General features: G+C 44.3%; 1 protein-coding gene across 7 annotated transcripts in view; it reads left to right on the forward strand.

The window, feature by feature from the left end:
• Nucleotides 1-25,791, forward strand: part of COL14A1 (collagen type XIV alpha 1 chain) — a 224,599-nt gene that overhangs the window by 155,596 nt on the left and 43,212 nt on the right. For all 7 annotated transcript variants that reach the window (XM_043880417.1, XM_043880421.1, XM_043880423.1 and 4 more), the window contains exons 36-42: nt 2,349-2,435; nt 9,549-9,602; nt 11,591-11,686; nt 12,871-12,924; nt 13,291-13,344; nt 23,326-23,379; nt 23,842-23,913. In XM_043880417.1, coding sequence (XP_043736352.1) covers nt 2,349-2,435; nt 9,549-9,602; nt 11,591-11,686; nt 12,871-12,924; nt 13,291-13,344; nt 23,326-23,379; nt 23,842-23,913 — 471 coding nt within the window. The remainder of the gene's footprint in view (nt 1-2,348; nt 2,436-9,548; nt 9,603-11,590; nt 11,687-12,870; nt 12,925-13,290; nt 13,345-23,325; nt 23,380-23,841; nt 23,914-25,791) is intronic.

The following is a 25,791-nucleotide window of genomic DNA, read 5'->3' on the forward strand; positions in this document are numbered from 1 at the left end:
TTATGTGTCTGTGCCAGGTCTTAGCTGCAGCACGGGGGACCTTTAGTTGCAAGGGGGACCCAGCTCCCTGGTGAGGGGTCTGACTGGGCCCTGCATTGGGGCTCAGAGTCTCAGCCTCTGGACCAGCAGGGAAGGCCCACCTTCCCTTCCTTTCCACGCTGATTTTCCCCATGGTATTGCTTTCCTTCATAGCAAGTGCTGATAAAACAGATTTACAAATTTTTTTTTTTGGTCTTTGGGGTCTTAGTTTCCTGACTAGGGCCATGGCCCCCTGCTGTGGAAACATGGAGTCTTAACCCCTGGACTTCAGGGAAGTCGCTTGTAGTGTTGAAATTGTGACCTATTATACCTTGAGGTTGGAGAAGGCAATGGCACCCCACCCCAGTGCTCTTGCCTGGAAAATCCCATGGACGGAGGAGCCTGGTGGGCTGCAGTCTGCGGGGTCGCACAGAGTCGGACACGCCTGAAGCGACTCAGCAGCAGCAGTGCTTGAGCTAGTTGTGTATACAGAGTCCAATGGGTACTGAATTTTGCCGTTTCTCTTGATTTTTTTTTTAAAGCTCAGAGTGCTCCTGTGAATTTCCTGTAATGCCCCAGGCCTTCTTTCCACACAATCTGGGACCATAGTCATAATCTATTTAACTTAGGCAAAGCTGCTAGAAAAATAAACCTTTTCTCATTATAAATACCAAATGTAACTCACCAGGGTTGATGACTGTATATTTAAAAATGGATTGTTCATATCTAAGGATCTTTAGGATCAGTGAGCTGAAATGTTGACCCTGTTACGTTTGGACGGGAGTCATGTCTTAAGAATTCAACCTGGAGCATGGTCAAGCATGGGGAAGACGTCATCAAGTCTAAAAAATCTCCTTTTTTAAGACCTTACACCAGCTCACGTCATCTGCTGCAGGCCATCTATGCATGGTGACTTTGTCTGAGGAGGGAGCGACCTTTTTTTTCATCAAAATAAGTTTCCATTAAACTATGGTGAGGAATTAAAGCAGAGACACTATGATGCTGTGCATAAGGGCAGATGGACTGGAGGCTGTACGGAAGCACCCAGAACCCTATCCTGCGTCAAGCAGAGTGTAATCACCGTGTCTCCTAGAAGATCCCTGCTGTCTCCGAGATGTTCTTTCCCTTTCTGTCACTGAAGGTGTGCAAGTCCCGTGGTAGAAAGACTCAGATGGAGACACAGTCAACAGCAGTGGCAAAACCATCACACAGTCTCTGGTCACAGGAGGCCTGCTGTCAGCCTGCTTGGGGGGATCTTTCAGGATTCTTAAGTCTGTATTTCCTTCAAGCTGCCCAACATATCAAGCCAGATAGATACGTTAGCAGGGTTTTCCCTTTCCTGCAATGAGCTGAAACTTTTGAATATTGTCCAACATTTGGAGAAAAGCATATAAAGGCTCTTTGCTCAGACTCTTTTGGATTTCTGTTGTGACTATTTCAGGGCCTGAAATTATTTTCAACTTGACAGTTCAGTTATCATCTGTCCTCTATTCAGCTCTAACCTTTCCCCAAGATCTTAGAAAACAAAGCTCACTTTATCTATCCAAAGGGACTGATGAACCCTTTCTAGTTTTTCATCCTAGGGCGGACTTTTCTTGGCTATTCCTCCGAATGGGATATTCATGAATCATTCAGTAGCTCTTAGCAGGTGCTCTGTCTTGCTTTACACCCCAGTGACTCATTCAGGCGTATTCAGTCTGACTTAAATAATCTATCTTGTGGTGTCACCTGGCACCAGAATTCTCCGAGAGGAAGTGACCTCTTATCCCAAAGCTTTAGATAGGTGCTGTGATGGTATCTTACTTTCAGTCACAGAATGAGACCAGGAGTTAAGTTGCTGCAGGCGTGTGTGAGATGTGTCTAACCACCATTTTATTTTCTTTTGGTTCTTGGTCTTAGTGTGGATGCAGTTTCCTACAAGTTTTCTTTTATCCTTTGAAATGGAAAAAAGTGTTGTAACACTAAGGAAATTTTCAGGACCTTTAGTTCGTAGAGTACCACTTATCCAACTGAATTAAATAGTAACCAGAATTTTGGGGTGGTTTTTTTTTTTTTTGCCTCCACTTCTGCCTTTCTTGCTTCACCTGGATTCCCAAGCTGGTTTTGTCAACATCCTTTGATAACGATGATGATTAATGCCTTACTAGACACCCATTCATTGTTTCTTTAAAGAAAAGATTTTGTGGTCAGAAGGGAATATTCTCTGCCTTTCTAGACTAATGCTCACTGAAGAATTTTTTTTGAAGTGTCTCCAAATGTTTCCTTTGAGTCATAAAGTCGTTTTCATAGACCATCTTGTTAATAGTCATGCTATTTCTTTTTCTCCGCAGAGGGATGAGGAGGCCTGCCCAGAACTCCCCCACGGCTGCTCCTGTTCGGAAATCAACAAAGCGGCTCTGGGGCCAGCAGGCCCACCGGTCAGTCTTGCCTCATTTGACCTTAAATGTTATAGGATGGTTGTTACAAAGGTTACTAATTTCCCCTGAATCATCCTACGGCTTCTTTTTTAATAGTGGATACTCCCCTGACAACATGGCCAAGTTCATGGCCATTCAGCTTGAGACTTGATCTCTTAGCAATTATGCAAGTAAAGACGACCTCGTGACTAAGTGCCGGCCAGGGAGAGAGGTGTGTGCACTCACCCTGGATCGTTGCTCTTGCGTGAAAACCGAATGCCCCCCTTTGAGCGTGTGGTAGTGGATTCACTGTGACAAGCAGTGCTCTGGGACAGCACAGCGATACGATGGAGGCACCGGAGGCTCACACTCCTTTCGTGATAAAGCGACTCTACGACACTGCACAGCTCAGACTTTTTTTTTTTTTTTAATTTATTTGTTTATTTTTTCAGTGGGTTTTGTCATACATTGACATGAATCAGCAATAGATTTACACGTATTCCCCATCCCGATCCCCCCTCCCACCTCCCTCTCCACCCGATTCCTCTGGGTCTTCCCAGTGCACCAGGCCCGAGCACTTGTCTCATGCATCCCACCTGGGCTGGTGATCTGTTTCACCATAGATAATATACATGCTGTTCTTTTGAAACATCCCACCCTCACCTTCTCCCACAGAGTTCAAAAGTCTGTTCTGTACTTCTGTGTCTCTTTTTCTGTTTTGCATATAGGGTTGTCGTTACCATCTTTCTAAATTCCATATATATGTGTTAGTATGCTGTAATGTTCTTTATCTTTCTGGCTTACTTCACCCTGTATAATGGGCTCCAGTTTCATCCATCTCATTAGAACTGATTCAAATGAATTCTTTTTAACGGCTGAGTAATATTCCATGGTGTATATGTACCACAGCTTCCTTATCCATTCATCTGCTGATGGGCATCTAGGTTGCTTCCATGTCCTGGCTATTATAAACAGTACAGCTCAGACTTTAATCTAAGAATGATAAATCTCCTGCCTTGCATAAGTGTTAATAGTGACCTCCATGAAAACAGTCAGACAGCTTTCCAAACTAATGAACTGGGAGTGCAATTCTAGATTAACAGTTATTTCCTCTGAGCACTTTGTAGATGCTATTACAATGTCTTATCGCTTCCATTGTTGCTATAGAGAAGTCAGCTGTCAGTTGAATCAACTGTCATTTTTCTGTGAGAAATATTTTCTCCCTTAGTTTCTTTTAAGATTCTTTTGTCATTAATGATCAGAAGTTTCACTACAGTATATTCTGATGCTACTATTTTGTAGTCTTGGAAAGTTGAGGGCTTTATGAATTTGAATACCAATGTTTCTCATACATTTCGGAGTTTTCATAGTCATTTTCTTTTTAAATATTCCCTCTCTCTAATCATCTCTATTCTTCTGAAATGCCAACTAGATGTGTATTATACTTTCTAATTTTACTCTCTTTTTAACCCTTTTAACCTCTAATTTATTTTCTATTTGTGCTGCCAGGCTTTATTCTGTGTAATATCTTCAAAATTACTTTCTGATATCCTGTGTGTTTCAGTTCACTTCAGTCACTCAGTCGTGTCCGACTCTTTGTGACCCCATGATTCGCAGCAAGCCAGGCCTCCCTGTCTATCACTAACTCCTGGAGTTTACCCAAACTCACATCCATCGAGTTGGTGATGCCATCCAGCCATCTCATCCTCTGTCGTCCCCATCTCCTCCTGCCTCCAGTCCCTCCCAGCATCGGGGTCTTTTCCAATGAGTCAACTCTTTGCATGAGGTGGCCAAAGTACTGGAGTTTCAGCTTCAACATCAGTCCTTCCAGTGAACACCCAGGACTTATTTCCTTTAGGATGGACTGGTTGGATCTCCTTGCAGACCAAGGGACTCTCAAGAGTCTTCCCCAACACCACAGTTCAAAAGCATCAATTCTTCGGCGCTCAGCTTTCTTTATGGTCCAACTCTCACATCCATACATGACCACTGGAAAAACCATAGCCTTGACTAGACGGACCTTTGTTGGCAAAGTAATGTCTCTGCTTTTTAATATGCTATCTAGGTTGGTCATAACTTTCCTTCCAAGGAGGGATTTCATGACTGCAATCACCATCTGCAGTGATTTTGGAACCCCCCAAAATAAAGTCTGACACTGTTTCCACTGTTTCCCCATCTATTTCCCATGAAGTGATGGGACCAGATGCCATGATCTTAGTTTTCTGAATGTTGAGCTTTAAACCAACTTTTTCACTCTCCTCTTTCACTTTCATCAAGAGGCTTTTTAGTTCTTCTTCACTTTCAGCCATAAGGGTGTGTCATCTGCATATCTGAGGTTATTGATATTTCTCCCGGCAACCTTGATTCCAGCTTGTGCTTCATCCAGCCCAGCGTTTCTCATGATGCACTCTGCATTTCAGTTAAATAAGCAGGGTGACAATATACAGCCTTGACATACTCCTTTTCCTATTTGGAACCAGTGTGTTGTTCCATGTCCAGTTCTAACTGTTGCTTCTTGACCTGCATATAGGTTTCTCAAGAGGCAGGTCAGGTGGTCTGGTATTCCCATCTCTTTCACAATTTTCCACAGTTTATTGTGATCCACACAGCCAAAGGCTTTGGCAAAGTCAATAAAGCAGAAATAGATGTTTTTCTGGAACTCTCTTACTTTTTCGATGATCCAGCAGATGTTGGCAGTTTGATCTCTGGTTCCTCTGCCTTTTCTAAAACTAGCTTGAACATCTGGAAGTTCACGGTTCACGTATTGCTGAAGCCTGGCTTGGAGAATTTTGAGCATTACTTTACTAGCATGTGAGATGAGTGCAATTGTGTGGTAGTTTGAGCATTATTTGGCTTGCCTTTCTTTGGAATTGGAATGAAAACTGACCTTTGCCAGTCCTGTGGCCACTGCTGAGTTTTCCAAATTTGCTGGCATATTGAGTGCAGCACTTTCACAGCCTCATCTTTCAGGATTTGAAATAGCTCGACTGGAATTCCATTAACTCCACTAGCTTTGTTCATAGTGATGCTTTCTAAGGCCCACTTGACTTCACATTCCAGGATGTCTGGCTCTAGGTGAGTGATCACACCATCATGATTGTGTGTTTAGCTCTGTTTAATATGCTGCTTAACCTATGCACTGTGTTTCTGATTGTGATTATCATATTTAGTTTATCTAGATGTTATATTTGGTTCCATTTCAAACCTTCTGGTCATTTGTATAGCCTCTTCTTCTTTTGTAACATTTTCAAGACTTTTTTCTTTAAATATTTTCAATATGATTTACATTCTTTATCTGATAATTTGGATATCTGTAGTATATGTGGTCTTGATTCTGCCATTTGTTTTGTTGATATTTTTATTCATGCTATATTGTTTCCACATGTCTTTTGTGGTTTTGAGGGGGGGTGTATATTTGTGTTTGCATCACTTGAAACTTTCTGGGAATATGTTGAGCCCATGTTTGAGCTGCATTTTTTGAGAGAGTGTATGTTTCTGCTTCTGTTAATATCCTGGTTGTACAAACCAGCTGAAAACCAGTAAATTCTGGTCCCTCAATTGTATGAGAATCAGTTTCTGGGTAGTACTTCTTAGTGGAGACATTTACTCCTCCCATAGCTAAAGTGGAAAAAAATCTTGCTTTTCCACCTGCTAGTGACAATTTTTTTTGTTGTTCTAGCTCACTCAAATTGCCGTCTTTGTAGTTCCTCAGCTTTAAAGCACGCTTCATATTCTGCCCACCCCTGCTCATCATGGAGCTCGGTTCCCTCTGCACGGCCGTGTGTGGGCTGTGTGATGCCCGCTTTCCAGCCAACCTCAGCCCCTCCCCTCTCCTCCCTCGGGGCAGCCTCAGTGATGCCTGCTGCTCTGGTGTTTTGTTTCTTTTTCCTTATGGTACTTAAGGATTCAGTTCCTAATTAGAATAGCCTTTATTTTATTTTAAACAGCATTAATAAGCCTTTTTAGCTGGAGGCTTTTCAAGTTTTTTTCATCTGCAATGCTGCTGGAACAAGTTATAAAATATTTACGTACGACCTAAGAATCAAACTCTGTAATGAGGAAAGAAGCAGCGGAGAAGCGGAAAAGCAGGGTTGAGCTCTGACTTGTGGAGATAGAAGAAGAGGTAACATGGAAACGCTATTGGCATTTTCAAGTATAATAAACTATTTAAGAAACAGTGTCCCAAACAGTATGGCTTCCAAGGTAGCTTGGTGATAAAGAATCTGCCTGAATGAAGGAGACATGGGTTTAATCCCTGGGTCAGGAAGATCCCCTGGAGAAGGAAAGGGCAACCCACTCCAGTATTCTTGCCTGGGAAATCCCATCGACAGAAGAACCTTGCAGGCTTCTTCCATGGGGTCGCAAAGAGCTGGACATGACTTAGTGACTAAGCAATAAAAGAAACAAATCCCCCAGTGTATGCAATAAACCCTGCCTGGTGATTTAACACAGTTGCGACTGTTTTCTTATTCAAGAATTTACCTAGTGATAGGTGCCAATAAAACTCCATAAAAGCCATAGGACGCCATGGGTGAAAGAACCATATTCCTTTTGCCTAGACTAACCCTTTCTTATTAAAAGGATGAAAGTTCACATCCACAAACATTTGCTGAATTCCTGTCACCCACTCCATGATGAAGGTTAGGTATAAGGTGGAAAATAAGTTAGAAGTATAAAAAGGTCCCTGGATTTTGTAGACCTGGAACCTCGGGTGTGAGTATCTGTGAACCACATTGCCACATTTGGACAAAACGTTCAACTAAAAGACAATCAATCATTTAAGATGAACAAACACAATTAAAGAGGTGCCAGAATGAGTATGTTAATTGGAATGCACTAGTCTTGTTGCAAGGAACAGAAAATTTGACTAATGCAATGATGTAGATCATTGGGATGCTTGAACATTCATAATTTGCTCAGCAAAATACCTAGAGGTAGATGGTCCCAATCTAATATGGCCGCTCAACAACTTTATCAAGACCCAAGCTTGTTCCAGCTTCCAAATTTCCCTTCTTTAGACTTATGGCTTCTTGATCATATTGGCTCAAACCAGTTAATATGCCCAACTGATTTGATTCAGTTCAGTTCAGTTCATTCGCTCAGTCGTGTCTGACTCTTGGTGACCACATGAACTGCAGCAACCCAGCACCCCTGTCCATCACCAACTCCCGGAGTTTACTCAAACTCATCTCCATTGAGTTGGTGATGCATCCAACCATCTCATCCTCTGTCGCCCCCTTCTTCTCCCACCTTCAATCTTTCCCAGCATCAGGGTCTTTTCAAATGAGTCAGTTCTTCACATCAGGTGGCCAAAGTACTAGAGTTTCAGCTTTAGCATCACTCCTTCCAATGAACACCCAGGACTGATCTCCTTTAGGAGATGGACTGGTTGGATCTCTTTGCAGTTCAATGAACTCTCAAGAATCTTCTCCAACACCACAGATCAAAAGCATCAATTCTTCGGTGCTCAGCTTTCTTTGTAGTCTAACTGTCACATCCATACATGACTACTGGAAAAACCCTAGCCTTGACTAGATGGACCTTTGTTGGCAAAGTAATGTCTCTGCCTTTCAATATGCTGTCTAGGTTGGTCATAACTTTCTTTCCAAGGAGTAAGCGTCTTTTAATTTCATGGCTGCAATCACCATCTGCAGTGATTTTGGAGCCCCAAAAAATAAAGTCAGCCACTGTTTCTACTGTTTCCCCACTTATTTGCCATGAAGTGATGGGACCAGATGCCATGATCTCAGTTTTCTGAATGTTGAGCTTTAAGCCACCTTTTTCACTCTCCTCTTTCACTTTCATCAAGAGGCTTTTTAGTTCTTCTTCACTTTCAGCCATAAGGGTGTGTCATCTGCATATCTGAGGTTATTGATATTTCTCCCGGCAACCTTGATTCCAGCTTGTGCTTCATCCAACCCAGCGTTTCTCATGATGTACTCTGCATAGAAGTTAAATAATGATTTGATTACTATATGCTAAAAATCTAGACGCTAAGCAGCTGACTGATGCTGGGAGTGAGTGTAAGTGCTTAAGACGAGCTGGAGGAGGTCTTGACTGTTACCTGATCCAGTCTTTTCCCAAGGGAGGCGAGTGCTGATGCTAACAGAAGGATCATCAGTAGTCACGGACACAGCCAGAGGTCAAATGAACGCATCCAATGAGAAGCCACTCCATTTTCAATGATCTTTTCATCCTTCTACTCTAGTGAAAGTAATATTCTTAGACCAGTGCCCATGTGACCCTTCTAACCCTTACTCACCCCATTTTAATAAAGAGCAAGCCCTTTGCTCACAGTTTGCACTAGGAACAAAATCTAGCTAAGTTTAGTAACGTTACTTATAGTATATTTTCAAGTTTGCCTCACATTCTTAGTAAGTAATATGTTTTCCCATCTGCTATAGTACGTAATATTTGCTTTTGAAGTATATTTAAGTGAAGTAAGAGTCAAGTAAAAAATATTCAGAGTATATTTACATATATGTTATGCACACATATACAAAGAATATGTTTGCAAAGAATGTGTATACACATACATACATATTTATTGTATTATGTATTATGTACATATATGTATAAACAAAATACTACTAAATGATAATACAGGCAGTGCATTAATGTGACAGAAATTTTAAGGGGAAAATGCAAATACCTGAAGTTTCAGAAGCACTAAATAGCTTTTTATGATATAAATAAAGAGAAATAAATTATTACTATTTTATGTGCTTTTTACAATTTAACATAATACAATCTAATTAAATAATTTAATCTCAAAGTTGTGGTATAAGACATGCATATAATTTTAGATTAACAGTATGTTTTTTATTATTTGCATTATTAATAGCAGTAATCTTACACACGCAATCAAAAGATCCTGTAGCCTTTTTTTTTTTATTTAAAGGGAGTTAGCATAGAAAATTTGCTCAAATTCTGAAACCCTTAACAGGAAGAGGTGAGTGTGGGGGACAGACCTCGGTTGAGGAACACAGTGAACATATCATCACACAATGTGTGTGTGTGATTTTGGCCTTTGTACAAAATAAGAATTACATAATCCATATTGTTAAGGGAAACAAATACACTATATTGCTTTCAGATTTGTCTTTGTGCTAACACTTAACATCTTTCTGCCAGGGGGGCCCAGGACTCCGAGGACCGAAGGGCCAGCGGGGTGACCCGGGCCTAAAGGTAAGGCTATCTCTCTCCCTCTCACCCCCAGGCATGGCACAGTTTTGGAGGAAGTAGTAGTTACCATTGGCAATCTAAAGCTCCTTATATAGTTTTTAAATTTTTAAAAATCGTATTTTGGAGTATGATGCTGCTGCTACTGCTAAGTCGCTTCAGTCGTGTTGGACACTGTGAGACCCCATAGACGGCAGCCCACCAGGCTCCCCCGTCCCTGGGATCCTCCAGGCAAGAACACTGGGGCGGGTTGCCGTTTCCTTCTCCAATGCATGAAAGCAAAAAGTGAAAGTGAAGTCGCTCAGTCGTGTCCGACTCTTCCCGACCCCATGGACTGCAGCCCACCAGGCTCCTCCGTCCATGGGATTCTCCAGGCAAGAGGACTGGAGTGGCGTGCCATTGCCTTCTCCGATTCTGGAGTATAGCTGATAACAATGCTGTGATAGTTTCGGTGGACAGCAAAGGGACTCAGCCACACATATACAGGTGTCCACTCTCCCCCAGACTCCCTTCCCATCCAGGCTGCCACGTAACGTTGTAAAGCTTCTTATGTTTTTATGGAAGTTGTGTTGAAACCTTTCCCCTTATTCTCAAAAGCTTGTGTGTTTTCGTCAGAAGAAACACCATAACTCAGTGACTAGGTTTCTGGGTCCGAGACGGAGTGTCGGTGCTCCGGGCGGTTTGGTTGCTCACGCGGTGCTTGCTCTTACATCCTCTTTCTTCTGTCTGCAACAAAGATGCATCTTAGGGGGCGCGCCGAATCACAGTGGGGCCGTCGTCCTCCAGGTCATTGTTCAGGTTTTAGACTCCTCTCCTTCCTCCCAGCACGTGCTGTCAGACACACAGCTGTATTTTCCACTCTCACTGCCCAAGGCCACCAAGCGGGGTGCTCAGTCTGCTCACCATACAGAGGCCCCGACTCAGAGGAGCACGCCGCGCAGATCCCGGTCCAGGCACACGTTTCCCTGCTTTGCTCAAAGGCACCCGCGGGATGGCAGACGCCCAGCCTAAGCGTGTTCAGGCCCTACCGATCGTCTCTATTTCTGGCTCCAGGGGCCTGATGGTTCTGACTGATTCTTCATATCTGCCCCAGATCCGTTTCTTTAGAGTTACACTGGATCACAGCACACCCTTAAACCCGCAGTCGTGTGCGGCTGCCTTGAGAGTCAGCCCCAGCTCCTTGGCTTCAGGCCTCCGATGGCTTGTCCCCCGTCCCACCTTCACCGTGCTGCTCTGCCTGTCCTCACCCATCTTGCTTGACTTTCGCTTCAACACGGTCACCTATTAAATCCGCACAGCATTTATCCATGGAGGAGAGAACACTGCAGCTTTTTTTAGAGAAAATTGGAAACAAGTGGAGCAAGGTAAGAGAATGGGGCGAGGCCGAGGGGGAGTTAGTGAAAGGAGGCTGGAGAGAACTGACCAGGCACCACCCAGCTCAACACTCAGACCACACGAGATCACCTTTGCTGTTCTGTTTTGCTTTTTGCGATTGTGGCATGTTTTCTCAGGCAGAGGCGATGTATCTTACTCGGCTCCATCTCGTACGTGCCACAATATCTTTGATAAACGCAGAGCAGTGTCCCAGAGATGACAGTTCACAGTAATGAAGGGAGGGAATGTCGTTTGGCTGGATGGTGGGAACCTTCGCAGGCCAAGAGGGTGGTCTTGTACCGCTTACATCTTCCGGATTTGTGATGCAGTGTGGGGGGTCTAATTACTCCCGTCTTTGGCACAGCGTTCTTATTCATGGAAGCAAACATAAATAAAGTTGCAGCAACTACTGTCTGTTTACTCTCCTGGCTCGCCGATGACTCTAGGCCTGGGAGGCGGATCTGTGAGGCTTGGTGTCTCGTCGTCCTATGAATGTTTTATGTCTTAGGAAAGTTAATGAAATAGAAGATAAATGCGCTCAGCAGGAACATCGGGGTAGCAGGTATTTCTGGGTTCCAGAGGGTCTAACTTACCTTTGGCATGGCTTTCTTGCCTTCCAGGGACCAGACGGCCCTCGGGGTGAAACGGGCCCTCCAGGACCTCAGGGCCCCCCGGGACCCCAGGGACCGAGCGGTCTTTCCATTCAAGGGATGCCTGTGAGTTGCGTCAGTGTTTGGACAGGTCTTGTTGTTCTCACGTCCCCGTGAGTTATAGAGAACGAACTTTTGTCTTCAGTCCCTAGTAATCATCCACAGCCTCTTTCAGCCCCTGAAAGTAAGAACTGGGAAACGAGCATAGTGATCAAGAGCTCCTTCATAAGCCGGCTTTTCACTCGGTAAAGGGGCCTTTGCGTTTCCGAGCGTGCCCAGGGAGCGGGTGTGGCCACAGAGAGCCTGTCTGCAGGGAGAACGCGGGCTTGACGCGCGTGACTCCTTCTCCTTGTTCGCCCAGGTCCTCAGTGGGTGTGAGGAAACCTGCAAAGTGACAATGTTATACAACTTAAGTTTTTCACTTTGTATTTGTAGTAACTGTGGAACTACAACCACAAAAGCCATTTATTTCGATCTTTATCTCCACAGGCCATCAAAGTGGGCTGCGTTGAGTTTAACATTATAGACAATATACTCTTTACAGCCACATGAGTTTGTACCATTGAAAGCAAATTCAATTCCATTCACTGATTTTCATTTAACTTAGTAGAGGAGTCTAGATTTAAGGAATAAAACCAGTCTCTGTAATTAGTATTTGTGCCATTATATACATTTTAAGGTACATTTTTAATGTAAATGATTTAAATACATTTTTAGCAAATCTTTCTGTGCATATGATTATGTCTCCCTAGCTCAGATGTCTTCATTTCCAGAGTCATTTACACATGAATGAATTGTTTTTATTTAATATGCCAGTTTGTGTAATTACAATTAGTACTAAGAATTCGTTGAGGTCTTGCTGCAGGTCAGGTGCTGTGTTTGCTTTTGCCTTTTTATAAGTTTCTAGCCAAAACAAAACAGAAGTATATATAGATGTAAGTTTTAAAATCTAAGCTATAAATAATACTGATATATTCAAGACTCTGCTCATATATTCACAGTATAAGCTTAACTAAATCAGATTGTACGCACTGTGTTTAAACTATTCTGAAATACAAACATTCCGCTCTGTAAGCATGCTTACATAAGTTGTGTGGCCTATGTGAAAAGTGAAATATGCTATATTTGGATGTTAGTGTAGAAACAATTTAATGTTGAAAATGTTAAGAGTCAGCAGAGGCAAAGAAGAGACTAGGGATTTACCTGTTTCCTTTTGTGAACTTAACCCCCGTGTCCTTTCGGATGCCCAGGGAATGCCAGGTGAAAAAGGAGAGAAAGGAGAGACCGGGCTGCCGGGCCCTCAGGTACTATTTTGATTTTTCAGTCCATTGCTCTCAGTCCAGAGCTTTACCAAGAAAAAAGACCGTAAAGCTTCTGAAGTCAGCTGTGATCTTGGCGGTGAACGGTTCCCATACTGAGGACTAGCAGCCTGTATTCGGTGACCTTTGGCCCCATCTGAGGGTCCTCCTGGCGCTCCCCTGGGTGAACCCCGGTGGGGGATCTTTGCTTTCCTTCCAGTGAATAAGCTCTGGGTTCCGTGTTCTCAGTCAGGAAAGCTTCACCCTTATGGTTTCAGGTTTGTTTGGAGGCCTTGATTTATTCCGGGGAAGCTGGGTGAGAGGTGGTTGGTTTCCACGATTCTGACACCTTCCTGTCCTTGCTCTGTCTAGGGTGTCCCAGGAAGCATTGGCTCGCCAGGACGCGATGGCTCCCCAGGCCAGAGGGTAAGGATTTGCCCAAGATTGCCCATTAGCACAGTGCATTTCTCACCAAGTCTCTCGTTGCTGCCGGCAGGCTCTGTGCAAGGACGTCAACCATGTGTTTTGTTTTGTTTCCTTTATTTTTTCTCCCATCTATCTACATTCTACTAATCCTGCATTTGTTTCCCTTAACTGGTATTCTTCCGTATCCACAACTTTCCTCAAAACCTAGAAACTTTTAGCAGACCTTCTCAAATCAGCCACACCTCTTTCTGAATGTTCCCAGAAGCTGAATGGAATTTGCACTGAATTGTGGGCGTTGGTCTAACAGATTTTCCAGTTGTTTCAAATACTCAAGGAACAAACCTAAAGGAAATCAAGAATCATAAGAATTGGAATTTAGTGATGATGATTATCTGTAATAGTCTCCACTTGTTCAGTACACATCCGCAGTCAATTCTTGGAACCTGTTCAAGTGGACGGCATTAAAAGAAAGTATAGCGTGGCTGACGGGTGAGTTGACGTCTAGAGTTTGTTTAGTCAACATGTCTTCACTGAACCAGGTTTGAGGTTTTTGTCTTCAAAGAGTCTATAGCTTATTGGGGGAAACAGAACCAAATAAGAAACACATGCTATCATGGGAGAATTTACAGAGCCCTATAGGGACACAAGAATAGATAACCAAGCCAGACCTGGAGGGTTGGGGAAGGAAGGCTTCCCAGAGCGGGCACCATATAGACTGGTTTTGAACTGAGAGAGAGAAATTAGCCAGATACACAAGGACGGGAGAGCTATTGCAAGTAGAGAGAACAGCATGCATGGCGGATGGAGGGGTGGAGTTGAAGAGAAGGTGGGGCATTTCCACTACTGCACGTGGTTCAGTATGGCTGGAGATTAGAGTGCATCGTCTGTATGTGTGTCTGTGTGTGTGCACACGTGTACATGTGTGCACGCACACGTGTACATGTGTGCACATGCCTTGGTGTGGAGAGATTGCCAAGAGATGGAACCGAAGGAGTAAACACAAATTCACTGACATCATCTATTCTTTTTTTTCGAACCAAGGATTTTGAGCTTTTACAGGAAGGCAATAGAAAGTTATTACATTTTCAGCAAGAGAGAGAGAGACTGGTCTTCCTCAAAAGGTCACTGGCAGCTGCACAGTTTTTCTTAAGACTGGATTATATACAGCGGCTACCACTTAGATCCAGTCCAGTAAAGGACAGCATGTGCGGCGACATTCGCTGATATCGTAGGGGACAGCTAACCCACTGGATTAGCAAATGATTAGCTGGAGGACGTAACTCTCTACCCAGACCAGGTTGCCTTTAGCTATACTGCTCAAGAATAAGGAAATAAATGTTTTCTATAGGGGTGCAGGTGTGGGAATTTAAATTCCTTCCATGTTGGGTTTTTTTGTTTGTTTGTTTCACATTCAACTTTCATTTGCTTAAAATCTCAGTTTAGTCTCCATCCATCAAATGGGATTAGTCGGTGAAGCACGTCCAGGTGAATGCATCTAAAAAGAGGCATTCTCTAGGAGTGAGATTTGTGTAGGTTTCTTGTACATGTGGAAGGAGTGTCTAAAAGTATTTATATGTTTTGGCAAAGGGCTTAGACTAAGATCCTGTGTGGTTACACACCTAGGTTCCTTCGTGATTCCTGAAGCTCTGAAAACAGCAATTTTAAAGGTTCGGTTCAGTGTATTTCCTTGATTTATCTATGCAGAGTCTAGTCTTGGAAAAGTTCTCCCAAAGCAAACATATTGGGTTAATGTCTAGATCATTTGAGTCTGGGATTCTTTTAAAACCACTATGCCAATACAAATTTTTTATAAATATGTTCCAAACATGTTTCATTCTATAGGATAAAAAGCCTTAAGGCCTAATAAAGTGTCCATATATCTGCACATAGATTTTATTTCCCTCTCTCCCTCAATTTGAAGGTAAAACTTTCAATTCAGTTCAGTCACTCTGACGTGTCTGACTCTTTGTGACCCCATGGACTGCAGCATGCCAGGCCTCCCTGTCCATCACCAACTCCTGGAGTTTACTCAAACTCATGTCCATCGAGTCGGTGATGCCATCCAACCATCTCATCCTCTGTCATCCCTTTCTCCTCCTGCCCTCAGTCTGTCTCTAATGCCTATTTTGAAAAATTTGTGGATGGGAAGGGAATTACTTTTTTAAACTGGTTTCCAGAGGACACTCATTCTTTAAACGAATTAAAGAAAAATTTAACTCATTAAAAATTTAATGTTAAAAAAATTGTGCAAACCCTATCCCTGTTGCTTTAGGAAAGATATTTGAAGGTAATACTATTCCAGTGGACAACTGTAAGGGCATCATTAACACAGAATGATTCGTAGTAGTATCTCCTGCAGTGGCTACTGTGCTTGAGGGAGGGACCGCATATATATATTTCATTAACTTAATATCTTGTTTAATAAGATATTAGTTGAACTCATATCTTAATTAAGTGCATGCTGTGTGTCTTATGGGCTTCCCCGGTGGCTCAGTGGTGAAGAATCTACCTGCATTGCAGGGGATACAGAAGACATGGGTTCCGTCAGGAAGATCCCCTGGAGAAATGGTGACTCTCCAGCGTTCCTGCCTGGAGAATCCCATGGATAGAGGAGCCTGGCAGGCTGCAGTCCACGGGGTCGCAAAGAGTCGGAGGCGACTGAGCGACTTCACTTTCATTCCTGCTCTGCCTTAGGCACAGTTGTCTTCAGAAGGAACGTAATAATGATGATTATGGTGATGATGGCAGTAGCAACCGTGGCACAGAGCTGTCTGAGAGCAGACACCCGGGGTGAAGAGGCTTACTGCTAAGATGCCCAAGAAGCCACTTCTAGAAAACATTTTTCAGGAAATCAGGAAGGCCGTTGTTTTGTCATTACGCCAAGCACTGAAATCACTCGTTGGGCTTCTCTGGTGGCTCAGTGGTAAAAAATCTGTGTGCCAATGCAGGCAACACGGGTTCGATCCCTGGGTTGGGATGATCCCCCTGAAGAAAGAAATGACAACCCACTCTAGTATTCTTGCCTGGGAATATTTTGCCTGGGAAATTCCATGGACAGAGGGACTTGGTGGGCTATGGTCTGTGGGGTCTCAAAGAGTCGGGCGTGACTTAGCGACTAAACACACCACCAGACACTGAATTCAGTCCTTTATTCATTGTTGTTCAGTCGCTCAGTCGTGTCTGACTCTGCGACCCCGTGAACTGCAGCACGCCAGTCTTCCCTGTCCTTCAGCATCTCCCTGAGTTTGCTCTGTCTCATGTCCATCGAGTCGGTGATGCCATCCAACCATCTCCTCCTCTGTCGCCCCCTTCCCCTCCCGCCTTCAGTCTTTCCCAGCATCAGGGCCTTTTCTGATGAGTCAGCTCTCCGCATCGCTGCCCCACTTCTTCTGACAGTGAGTGATGTGCTATCCCTTACTGGTCATTCTTCTTTTAAAAAATCTTTGTCTAATTGAGAGTTGAGAATTCACAGCCCCAAACTGTGATCAATGCCCTCTTATTAGCTTAGGGAAAGGTCAGTGTCCCTCACCTGGAGCCAGGGCCGATGTCACCTTCCACTTAGTCTGCAAGGAGGGGAGTTTAGCAGAGAATAAAGAGAGGATTAAGCATCTCCTCTTTAAACAGGAAACATATTTTCTTTCTAAAATTTCTAGCTTATGCTGGCTTTTCCCAAGGGGAATCATGGACTCGTAGAGACGGCTCATGTTCAACCCTGGGCCTCAGGCCATAAGCAAGGCCAGCAGAAGTTGGCCTCCTTCACTGAACCAGCCTCAGCCTCTTGCTGGGACGCCAGGAGGGCTCAGGGCAGGACCCGCCATGCAGAGCAGCAGCGCACCAGCAGACTGAACAGTGGGGGCGCGGGCGTCGGCTTTCATCCTGCGTCATTCCAGCCACAGCACCCTCATCCCGTCCTTCTTTTCCACTGTCCGTCTTGCCCCGTCCCTTCTGCCTTGTTCCTCCTCTCTGCTTGATGTCTGTGACCCCAGGGCCCACCCCGAGGTCTTTAGGCTCCTCTGATGTAGGCTGGACGTCTCTGCCCCCACCCTGGACATCCAGGCGGTCCTGAGAGAAACCAGGAAAAATAGGCAAGACATGGATGATAAGTATAAGAAGTGGAAGAAAGAAAGGAAAAACTGCCTTTTTTCTAGTTCTGAGGCTCACTTATATCCAAGACCACCAGCTGTCTGTCAACCGCTACAAATAGAAACTTTAAAAATTATTTCTATTTTCCAATTCTTACTATGGTTTTGTAAAAGTGCAGAGAGACAAGAAATAAAAGTGACTGGGAGGTACATATTTTATGGCACCTGGAAGATAGTAGTAATTCCTTCCTTGTAACAAGGGTGTTCGTAGAATTCCAAGTAAAACTAAACTTGGAATGCTTCCCTTACTCCAAGTTACCACTCCCTACACCTCCCATTTTCATGCCATAACCACAGGCTTCCCGTTCCATCTGTAAAGAGGAAATACTCTTTTAAAGTTCTGCATGTGAATTCTGCTGAATTTGTGGTTAGGAGACACAGGATGGCCCAGTGGTAAACATCAGAGACTTGGAGAGTTAGCCAGACCTGAGTGTGAACTCTAACCATGGGACACTGAGCCAGTCACTTAAAGTGTTCAAGGCTCCTTCTCCTCATCTGAGTGGGAAAAATAATATTTGAGTCCATAGAGCTACTGTGGAAGTTGATTCAAATAAGGACATGCTAAGTCGCTTCAGTTGTGTCCGACTCTTTGTGACCCCATGGACTGTAGCTCCTCTGTCCATAGAATTCTCTAGACAAGAATACTGGAGTGGTTTGCCAGGCCCTCCTCCAGGGGATCTTCCTGTCCCAGGAATTGAACCCACAACTCAGGTCTCCTGCATTGGCAGGCAGGTTCTTTACCACTAGTGCCACCTGGGAAGCCTTTCATACAAGGAATTTCTATGTAAAAATTCAACTCTAGCTGGTATAAGTATTCACTATTTTCAGTGTAGAGCTAATGAGTCAGGACAGTACAGTATTTTATAATGCCTGTCCTTGACATTATTAAGGTAACTTAGAAGATTTTAATGAACTCCAAAAAAAAAGAGAGAAAGTTTAAAGAAAAAGCAAGCGGCTTCTTATTGTTTAATTTTCTTGGAGTCCATGTTGAAAGGATCCTTGGACCATGTTTCCTTTTTATGTGGCTTTGATGTACACAAGGACTTCCCTGACGGTTCAGATGGTAAAGAATCTGCCTGCAACACAGGAGACCTGGGTTCCATCCCTGGATTGGGAAGACTCCTTGGAGGAGGGAATGGCTACCCACTCCAGTGTTCTTGCCTGGAGAGTTCCATGGACAGGCGAGCCTGGCAGACTACGGTCCCCATGGGCTTGCAAAGAGTCAGACCCGACTCAGCGACTCCACAAAGGCCATGTTTGTGATGAATGTCCCACTTCATCAAAGCGAGTTGTGCTTGCTTAAAATATCTTGAAGAACTGAACTGGAGTCAGCGATCTGGATTTAATTCCTATCATAAATGTCAACCTCTGATGAGAGATTCATCTAAGGGATATTTTGTTAAATACTAAGATTCATGATAATTACCCCCTTGAGTATCTTCCTCCTCCAGAAGAGGAAATACAAAAAGCCAGCACAAAGCCAGTGGAGAAAATGATTTGATTTTCTTTTCCGTGGATCTAGACGGGTTTTTATAAATCCCAGAAAAACATTCTCCCAGTCAACCACAGTGATGACAGTTTATGCAATTGGGACTTGGCAGATTATTTTAATAAAATGAACAGCAGCCACTATTATTGATTATCGACTAAGTGCAGTGCTCTACAAATGTTGTGTTCTCCAATCCTCAGAGTAACCACAAATGCTGGGCACTGTTACTCCATTATAGACACAAAGAATCTGAAGCTCGGAAACTTGAAGTAACACAAACAATGCCACACAGCTAGCAAGCATTGCAGCCAGGATTCTAATCCACTCTCAGGCTCCAACACTGCTTTCATTCTTTCCACAAAATTGTATTAAAGGTTAAAGTAGATTTTGTTAATATGGGCAACTCTTCCAGTAAAGATATTAATAAGCATGACTCCATCACTAAAGACAGCTCACCCAGTGTTTTGGGGGCAGAAGGAACCCAGTTTGGGTTACTTTCTTGATGAAGGAGAAACTGATAGTTCACACATGAAGACTGTGTTTCTTTGATTACATTTCACTTTTACTTGGCTAGTGGCCCATTTGAGGAGAGAACCATTACTTAGTGAATTAGTTTCTTGTTATTACTGGCTTTAAAGATGTTTCTACTAGGAGACAGCATACAAATGATATCTATCTTGCACTCTGATTCCAGCGCTATCCTTTGGGGCCAAGGCAGACATTTTTATATTTGGAAACTAGCAGTCCCACAACATAAGTGATCAAGCTGTTGTTTTGTGTTTTCTTCGTTTTCTGAATATGCATATTCCTGAGCTTTAGCCCTAGAGATTCAGATACCAATGGTCTTGGGCGTGACTCAGGAATGTATAGTTTAAAAATGATGAATGATTCTAATAAACAGGTAGGTTTTAGAATCACTGGATAATACATTATGTTAAACCATTTGCACGTCAAAGTAATTTCTTGGGTTGAATATTGCTTTTGTTTTCATTCACTGGAATCACCACTGCAGGTTACTAAAACTATACACGTTTACATGTCTATGTATGCATTTAAATTATACATGTAATACATATATAAATTTGTACGTTTAAAAAATAGTGTACTGTGCACATATAAACCATTTATGTATATGTTTGTGTCTGTGTGTGTGCGACTGACGACAATTCCCCAGTGTAACTCCACACGGATGCGCGCTCAGGGCTGACCGCGGGCTCTGAGCCGGCCGGTGTTCCGGGGGCCGTGGCTTCGTGCTCCGTGGCCCCTCGGTCTGGTGGCTGGTCGGACGCCGCGGCTTCGTGCTCCGCGGCCCCTGGACCTGGTGGCTGGTCGGACGCCGCGGCTTCGTGCTCCGCGGCCCCTGGACCTGGTGGCTGGTCGGACGCCGCGGCTTCGTGCTCCGCGGCCCCTGGACCTGGTGGCTGGTCGGACGCCGCGGCTTCGTGCTCCGTGGCCCCTCGGTCTGGTGGCTGGTCGGACGCCGCGGCTTCGTGCTCCGTGGCCCCTCGGTCTGGTGGCTGGTCGGACGCCGCGGCTTCGTGCTCCGTGGCCCCTGGACCTGGTGGCTGGTCGGACGCCGCGGCTTCGTGCTCCGCGGCCCCTGGACCTGGTGGCTGGTCGGACGCCGCGGCTTCGTGCTCCGCGGCCCCTGGACCTGGTGGCTGGTCGGACGCCGCGGCTTCGTGCTCCGTGGCCCCTCGGTCTGGTGGCTGGTCGGACGCCGCGGCTTCGTGCTCCGTGGCCCCTCGGTCTGGTGGCTGGTCGGACGCCGCGGCTTCGTGCTCCGTGGCCCCTGGACCTGGTGGCTGGTCGGACGCCGCGGCTTCGTGCTCCGCGGCCCCTGGACCTGGTGGCTGGTCGGACGCCGCGGCTTCGTGCTCCGCGGCCCCTGGACCTGGTGGCTGGTCGGACGCCGCGGCTTCGTGCTCCGCGGCCCCTGGGCCTGGTGGCTGGTCGGACGCCGCGGCTTCGTGCTCCGCGGCCCCTGGACCTGGTGGCTGGTCGGACGCCACTGCTGCCAGCAGCCTGTTTCCTGGGGCCGACCGCCTTCTGGCCCCGAGCGCGCGCTCCCAGGGCGGAAGCTGTGCAGCGAGAGTCTCAGCGTTCCTTCAGCCCTCAGGGCTCGAGTCTTTCCGGCTCAGCAAGCGCGTCAGACGCCGGCGGCTCACAGGCCCCGCGGTACCGAGGGGTGTTTGTCAAAGGCCCGGCTCGGCCCTGTTTCAGCCCGCTGCAGCTCGTCAGCGGTCCGCCACCCCGGCTGTCGTGCCTGAGTCTCTGTCCCGAGGGCTGTTTCCGACAGCCGCTCTTGTCCAGTTGCTGTCGTGTCCGACTCCTCGGCGAACCCGTGACCTGTAGCCCGCCAGGCTCCCCTGTCAGTGGGATCTCCCAGGCAAGAACACTGGAGGGGGTTGCCACTTCCTTCTCTGGAGAATCTTCCCAGACCACAGATGGAACCCGAGTCTCCTGCTTGGCAGACAAATGCTTTACTACTGAACCACGAGGGAAGCCCATCTCTGATAACTACATAAGCATAAATATTCTAGCCTCTGACTTTAACTTTAGTTACAACACGCTCTGTGGGCACATCCATTTCATCCTTTAGATGCTGTAGACAGAGTACCTTAAAAGTGCAAACTTTTTAAAAGCCCACAAAAAAATTCTTGCCACCTGAAAAAAGCATATGTGTTTGCTCTAGAGTGTGGAAAAGAAAACTGAAAAAATTAAAATTAATAAATTAGTTAAGTGTATAAAATATTGCACTTTGCTAATTTCAGCCATAGTTAAATTTAGTATTTATTCAAATATCAGTGATTTTGAAAACATACTTTGCAATAGATTTCCTTTTGCTGATAAATCGTGGCCAACCCTAACTTATAAAGCTGCTCAGAACCAAATGTTTTCAAAAACAAACTATAAAAAGCCTTTCAAGTTTTTATAGCAGAAATTATTTTTAATGTGCATTGTGGTTGCATATTCATATTGAGGTGGGACTCTCAGAAAGGAAACGTGATGAGAGCTGCTTGTGTTATAAAGCGCGCCTGTTTGTAGGTGGCTGATTTATGTGCTTAAAAACACATGTGTCAGTTTAAGTGAATTCTCGCTTTATGCTTATCGTTTAATCTTCTATCCCCTAATATTCATTCCTCATTACTTAATTAAAGGTTTCTGCTTTTTATGAGGGTGCTTAACCCACAAACACACAGGTACTGAGACTGGCTTCATGATGTGAAATGGAACATTTATAGATCTGGAGATGTTTGGAAAGTGCAGACATTTTACGTGGTTTTCCTCTTCACCAGCTTTATTGCTTCGATGTGAAAAGCTGCTGCCGTTGCCCCTCACCCTGGATGAAGGGCAAGGAGAGGCCCCAGTGTTGGCCTGAGCTGAGTGGCCCCTGGGCGGGGAGGGTGGACTAGCCTCCTGGGGCCCTTGACCTGAACCCCTCTTCTGGGAACCCTTCCCTGAACCCCCACGCCATGACTGGACGCCCTTCTGCGTGTCCCTGTGGAACCCTCTAGTCCCCTCATCGAGGCTCATTGCTGTTTACTTTCAATTGTTGACTTTTCTCAAAACCATCACCTCCTTGAAAACAAATTGTCTTGTTCATCGTTGACTACCCAAAACCTAGCAAAATGTCCAGCACACAGTAATTCTGCAACTATAGTTTAATATGACAAACCTGAGGCTTACAAGTGAAAAAAAATCTTTCAGAGATGAATTTAAAAAGTGATTGTTAAAGAATAGAGCCATGTGATGAAAACATGAAGATTTTTCCAGTTAGAAAGAAATTTGGGGGGAGGGAAATGGCTTTGATTATATTTTTAAAATAACATCAAACCTAACCTCTGGGTCTCTAGCATTGCAGGCAGATTCTTTACTATCTGAGGTAAAAGGGAGCCCGATACTGTAGTACTCCTAATCTGTAATACACTATTAGATTCCTGTGATAGGGATTCCCTGTCCCCAAACTCTTAGGTCCTGAAAGACACGAATTTGTCTTTGTGTCTGGTCATTAATGACCAGAATTGATCCCCCTTCTCACTAGTTATGTTGAGTTTAATTAAAAAAAAAAAAAAAAGACACATTCTGAAAATAAGTTCCTGTGTAAGTTTACAAGTGGCATTTCTTACACCTAACATTCTTACATCGGGCGATTTCACAGAGCCAACAGACACAAAAGTCTTTGCCAAGAACAATTCCCATGAAGGCTTTAAAAGCAGTGAATCCTTGGAAGTTTGGAGCAAATGACAGGACTTGCAGCCCCAAATATGAAATGGGATTAAATGCATCTTTTCTGAAAGCCGTATAAAGCAGCTACAGAGTTGACACGCCGTGTTTTTCTTCCCCCAGGGCTTTCCTGGAAAGGACGGGTCCTCTGGCCCCCCGGGTCCACCAGGGCCAATTGTAAGTATTTCCAGGAACTACTGGGATGCGGTACTGCTTGAAAGCCACTCACTTCTTGTGAGAGCTTTTCTGCTGCCAAGCCCTCCCCTTTGCAGCATCTTTGCTACAGTGCAATGGTTCATCCTCTGGTGTGGCACTCTTCCTAAGCATCCTCTAAAAGGAATGTGTCCAGGGGGCTTGATTACTCCACCTCTGAGCCCCTTTGCCATAAGAGCACCTGCGATGATTTTGTTTTTACTAGACACAGATAAGGCTTGAATTTGAAAGAACGACATCTAACCAACACAGTGGAGACTTTTCCGAAAAGAGTCTTCCTTAATTTTGTGGTAGTTGGAAACAGGAATAAGCAATGAGTCCTGAAGTTGGCTTCAGGGAGGGGGGTGTCTGTTTGCTGCTCCTTCTGGAGAGCTGTGTTGTTGCGAGCATCCGTCTTTACCTTTGCTCCATCTTCCTGTCTACTAGGGCATTCCCGGAGCCCCTGGAGTCCCCGGGGTCACAGGAAGCATGGGACCCCAAGGTGCCCTCGGACCGCCTGTGAGTATGTGGCCGCGGCCCGTCAGGGTGGCTGCCCAGGCATCCTTCTGGTTTATTTATGTGTTTAAATTGACAGCGTCTCCCTGTGGTCAAAATGTGTTTTCAGTATTGAACTCTTGGGGAATCCGTGAGGAAAAGAGAGACTCTCCTAGGATAAAGATTAAGATCAGACTGTTCGTATATCAGCGCTAAAGATAAATGGTCCCAACAGAAAATGATCTGCAGCTAAGCTTCCGCTTATATATATTTACATTGTTTGTTATTCTGTATTTGGCTAAGTCAACTCAATGCATCTATTCAGGGGTTGGGTACAATGATGTCTTATTAATTAGGCCTGTCTCCTGAGCGAAAAATACAAGTCTGGACAAAGTCAAGGATTAGTGAGCATGGGAATAGGTTTTTCTTCCCTGAGTTGTATGAGAAAGACAGAATTTCGCCTTAAAACACACACTAACATATAAGTGAACAGTGGTGTAAATGAAAGCTCAGTGAATGAAACAAATTATTTAATTACTAGTTATAATAATTATTATATAGTCATTAGCTATAAAAATAATTATAAAATAACTAATTATATAATAAAATACCATTAAACAATATGTTAATTAAATGATTGATATTAATTTAAACTATTATACATTGTTTTATTAATATAAATTATTTTGTTTTTTATATAATCATATACAATGTATTTATAATATAATTATATGAATTATATGATTATATTATACATAAACTCTAATTAGTTAATTATATAGTATTCTTGCCTTGAGAACACCATGAACAGTATGAAAAGGCAAAATGATAGGACACTGAAAGAGGAACTCTCCAGGTCAGTAGGTGCCCAATATGCCACTGGAGATCAGTGGAGAAATAACTCCAGAAAGAATGAAGGGATGGAGCCAAAGCAAAAACAACACCCAGTTGTGGATGTGACTGGTGATAGAAGTAAGATCTGATGCTGTAAAGAGCAATACTGCATAGGAACCTGGAATGTTAGGTCCATGAATCAAGGCAAATTGGAAATGGTCAAACAGGAGATGGCAAGAGTGAACGTCGACATTTTAGGAATCAGCAAACTAAAATGGACTGGAATGGGTGAATTTAACTCAGATGACCATTATATCTACTACTGTGGGAAAGAATCCCTTAGAAGAAATGGAGTAGCCATCATGGTCAACAAAAGAGTCCGAAATGCAGTACTTGGATGCAATCTCAAAAATGAAAGAAGGATCTCTGTTCATTTCGAAGGCAAACCATTCAATAATATGGTAATCCAAGTCTGTGCCCCAAATAGTAATGCTGAAGAAGCTGAAGATGAAAGGTTCTATGAAGATCTACAAGACCTTTTAGAACTAACACCCAAAATAGATGTCCTTTTCATTATAGGGCACTGGAATGCAGAAGTAGGAAGTCAAGAAACACCTGGAGTAACAGGCAAATTTGGCCTTGGAGTACGGAATGAAGCAGGGCAAAGGCTAACAGAGTTTTGCTAAAAGAATGCACTAGTTATAGCAAACACCCTCTTCCAACAACACAAGAGAAGACTCTACACATGGACATCACCAGATGGTCAACACTGAAATCAGACTGATTATACTCCTTGCAGGCAAATGGAGAAGCTCTATACAGTCAGCAAAAACAAGACCAGGAGCTGACTGTGGTTCAGATCATGAACTCCTTATTGTCAAATTCAGAAAAATTGAAGAAAGGAGGGAAAACCACTAGACCATTCAGGTATGACCTAAATCAAATCCCTTATGACTATACAGTGGAAGTGAGAAACAGATTTAAGGGACTAGATCTGAGAGACAAAAGAGTGCCTGATGAACTATGGAAGGAGGTTCGTGACACTGTACAGGAGGCAGGTCTCAAGAC

Source organism: Cervus elaphus, chromosome 21, assembly GCF_910594005.1.
Source record: "Cervus elaphus chromosome 21, mCerEla1.1, whole genome shotgun sequence".
NCBI lineage: Eukaryota > Metazoa > Chordata > Mammalia > Artiodactyla > Cervidae > Cervus > Cervus elaphus.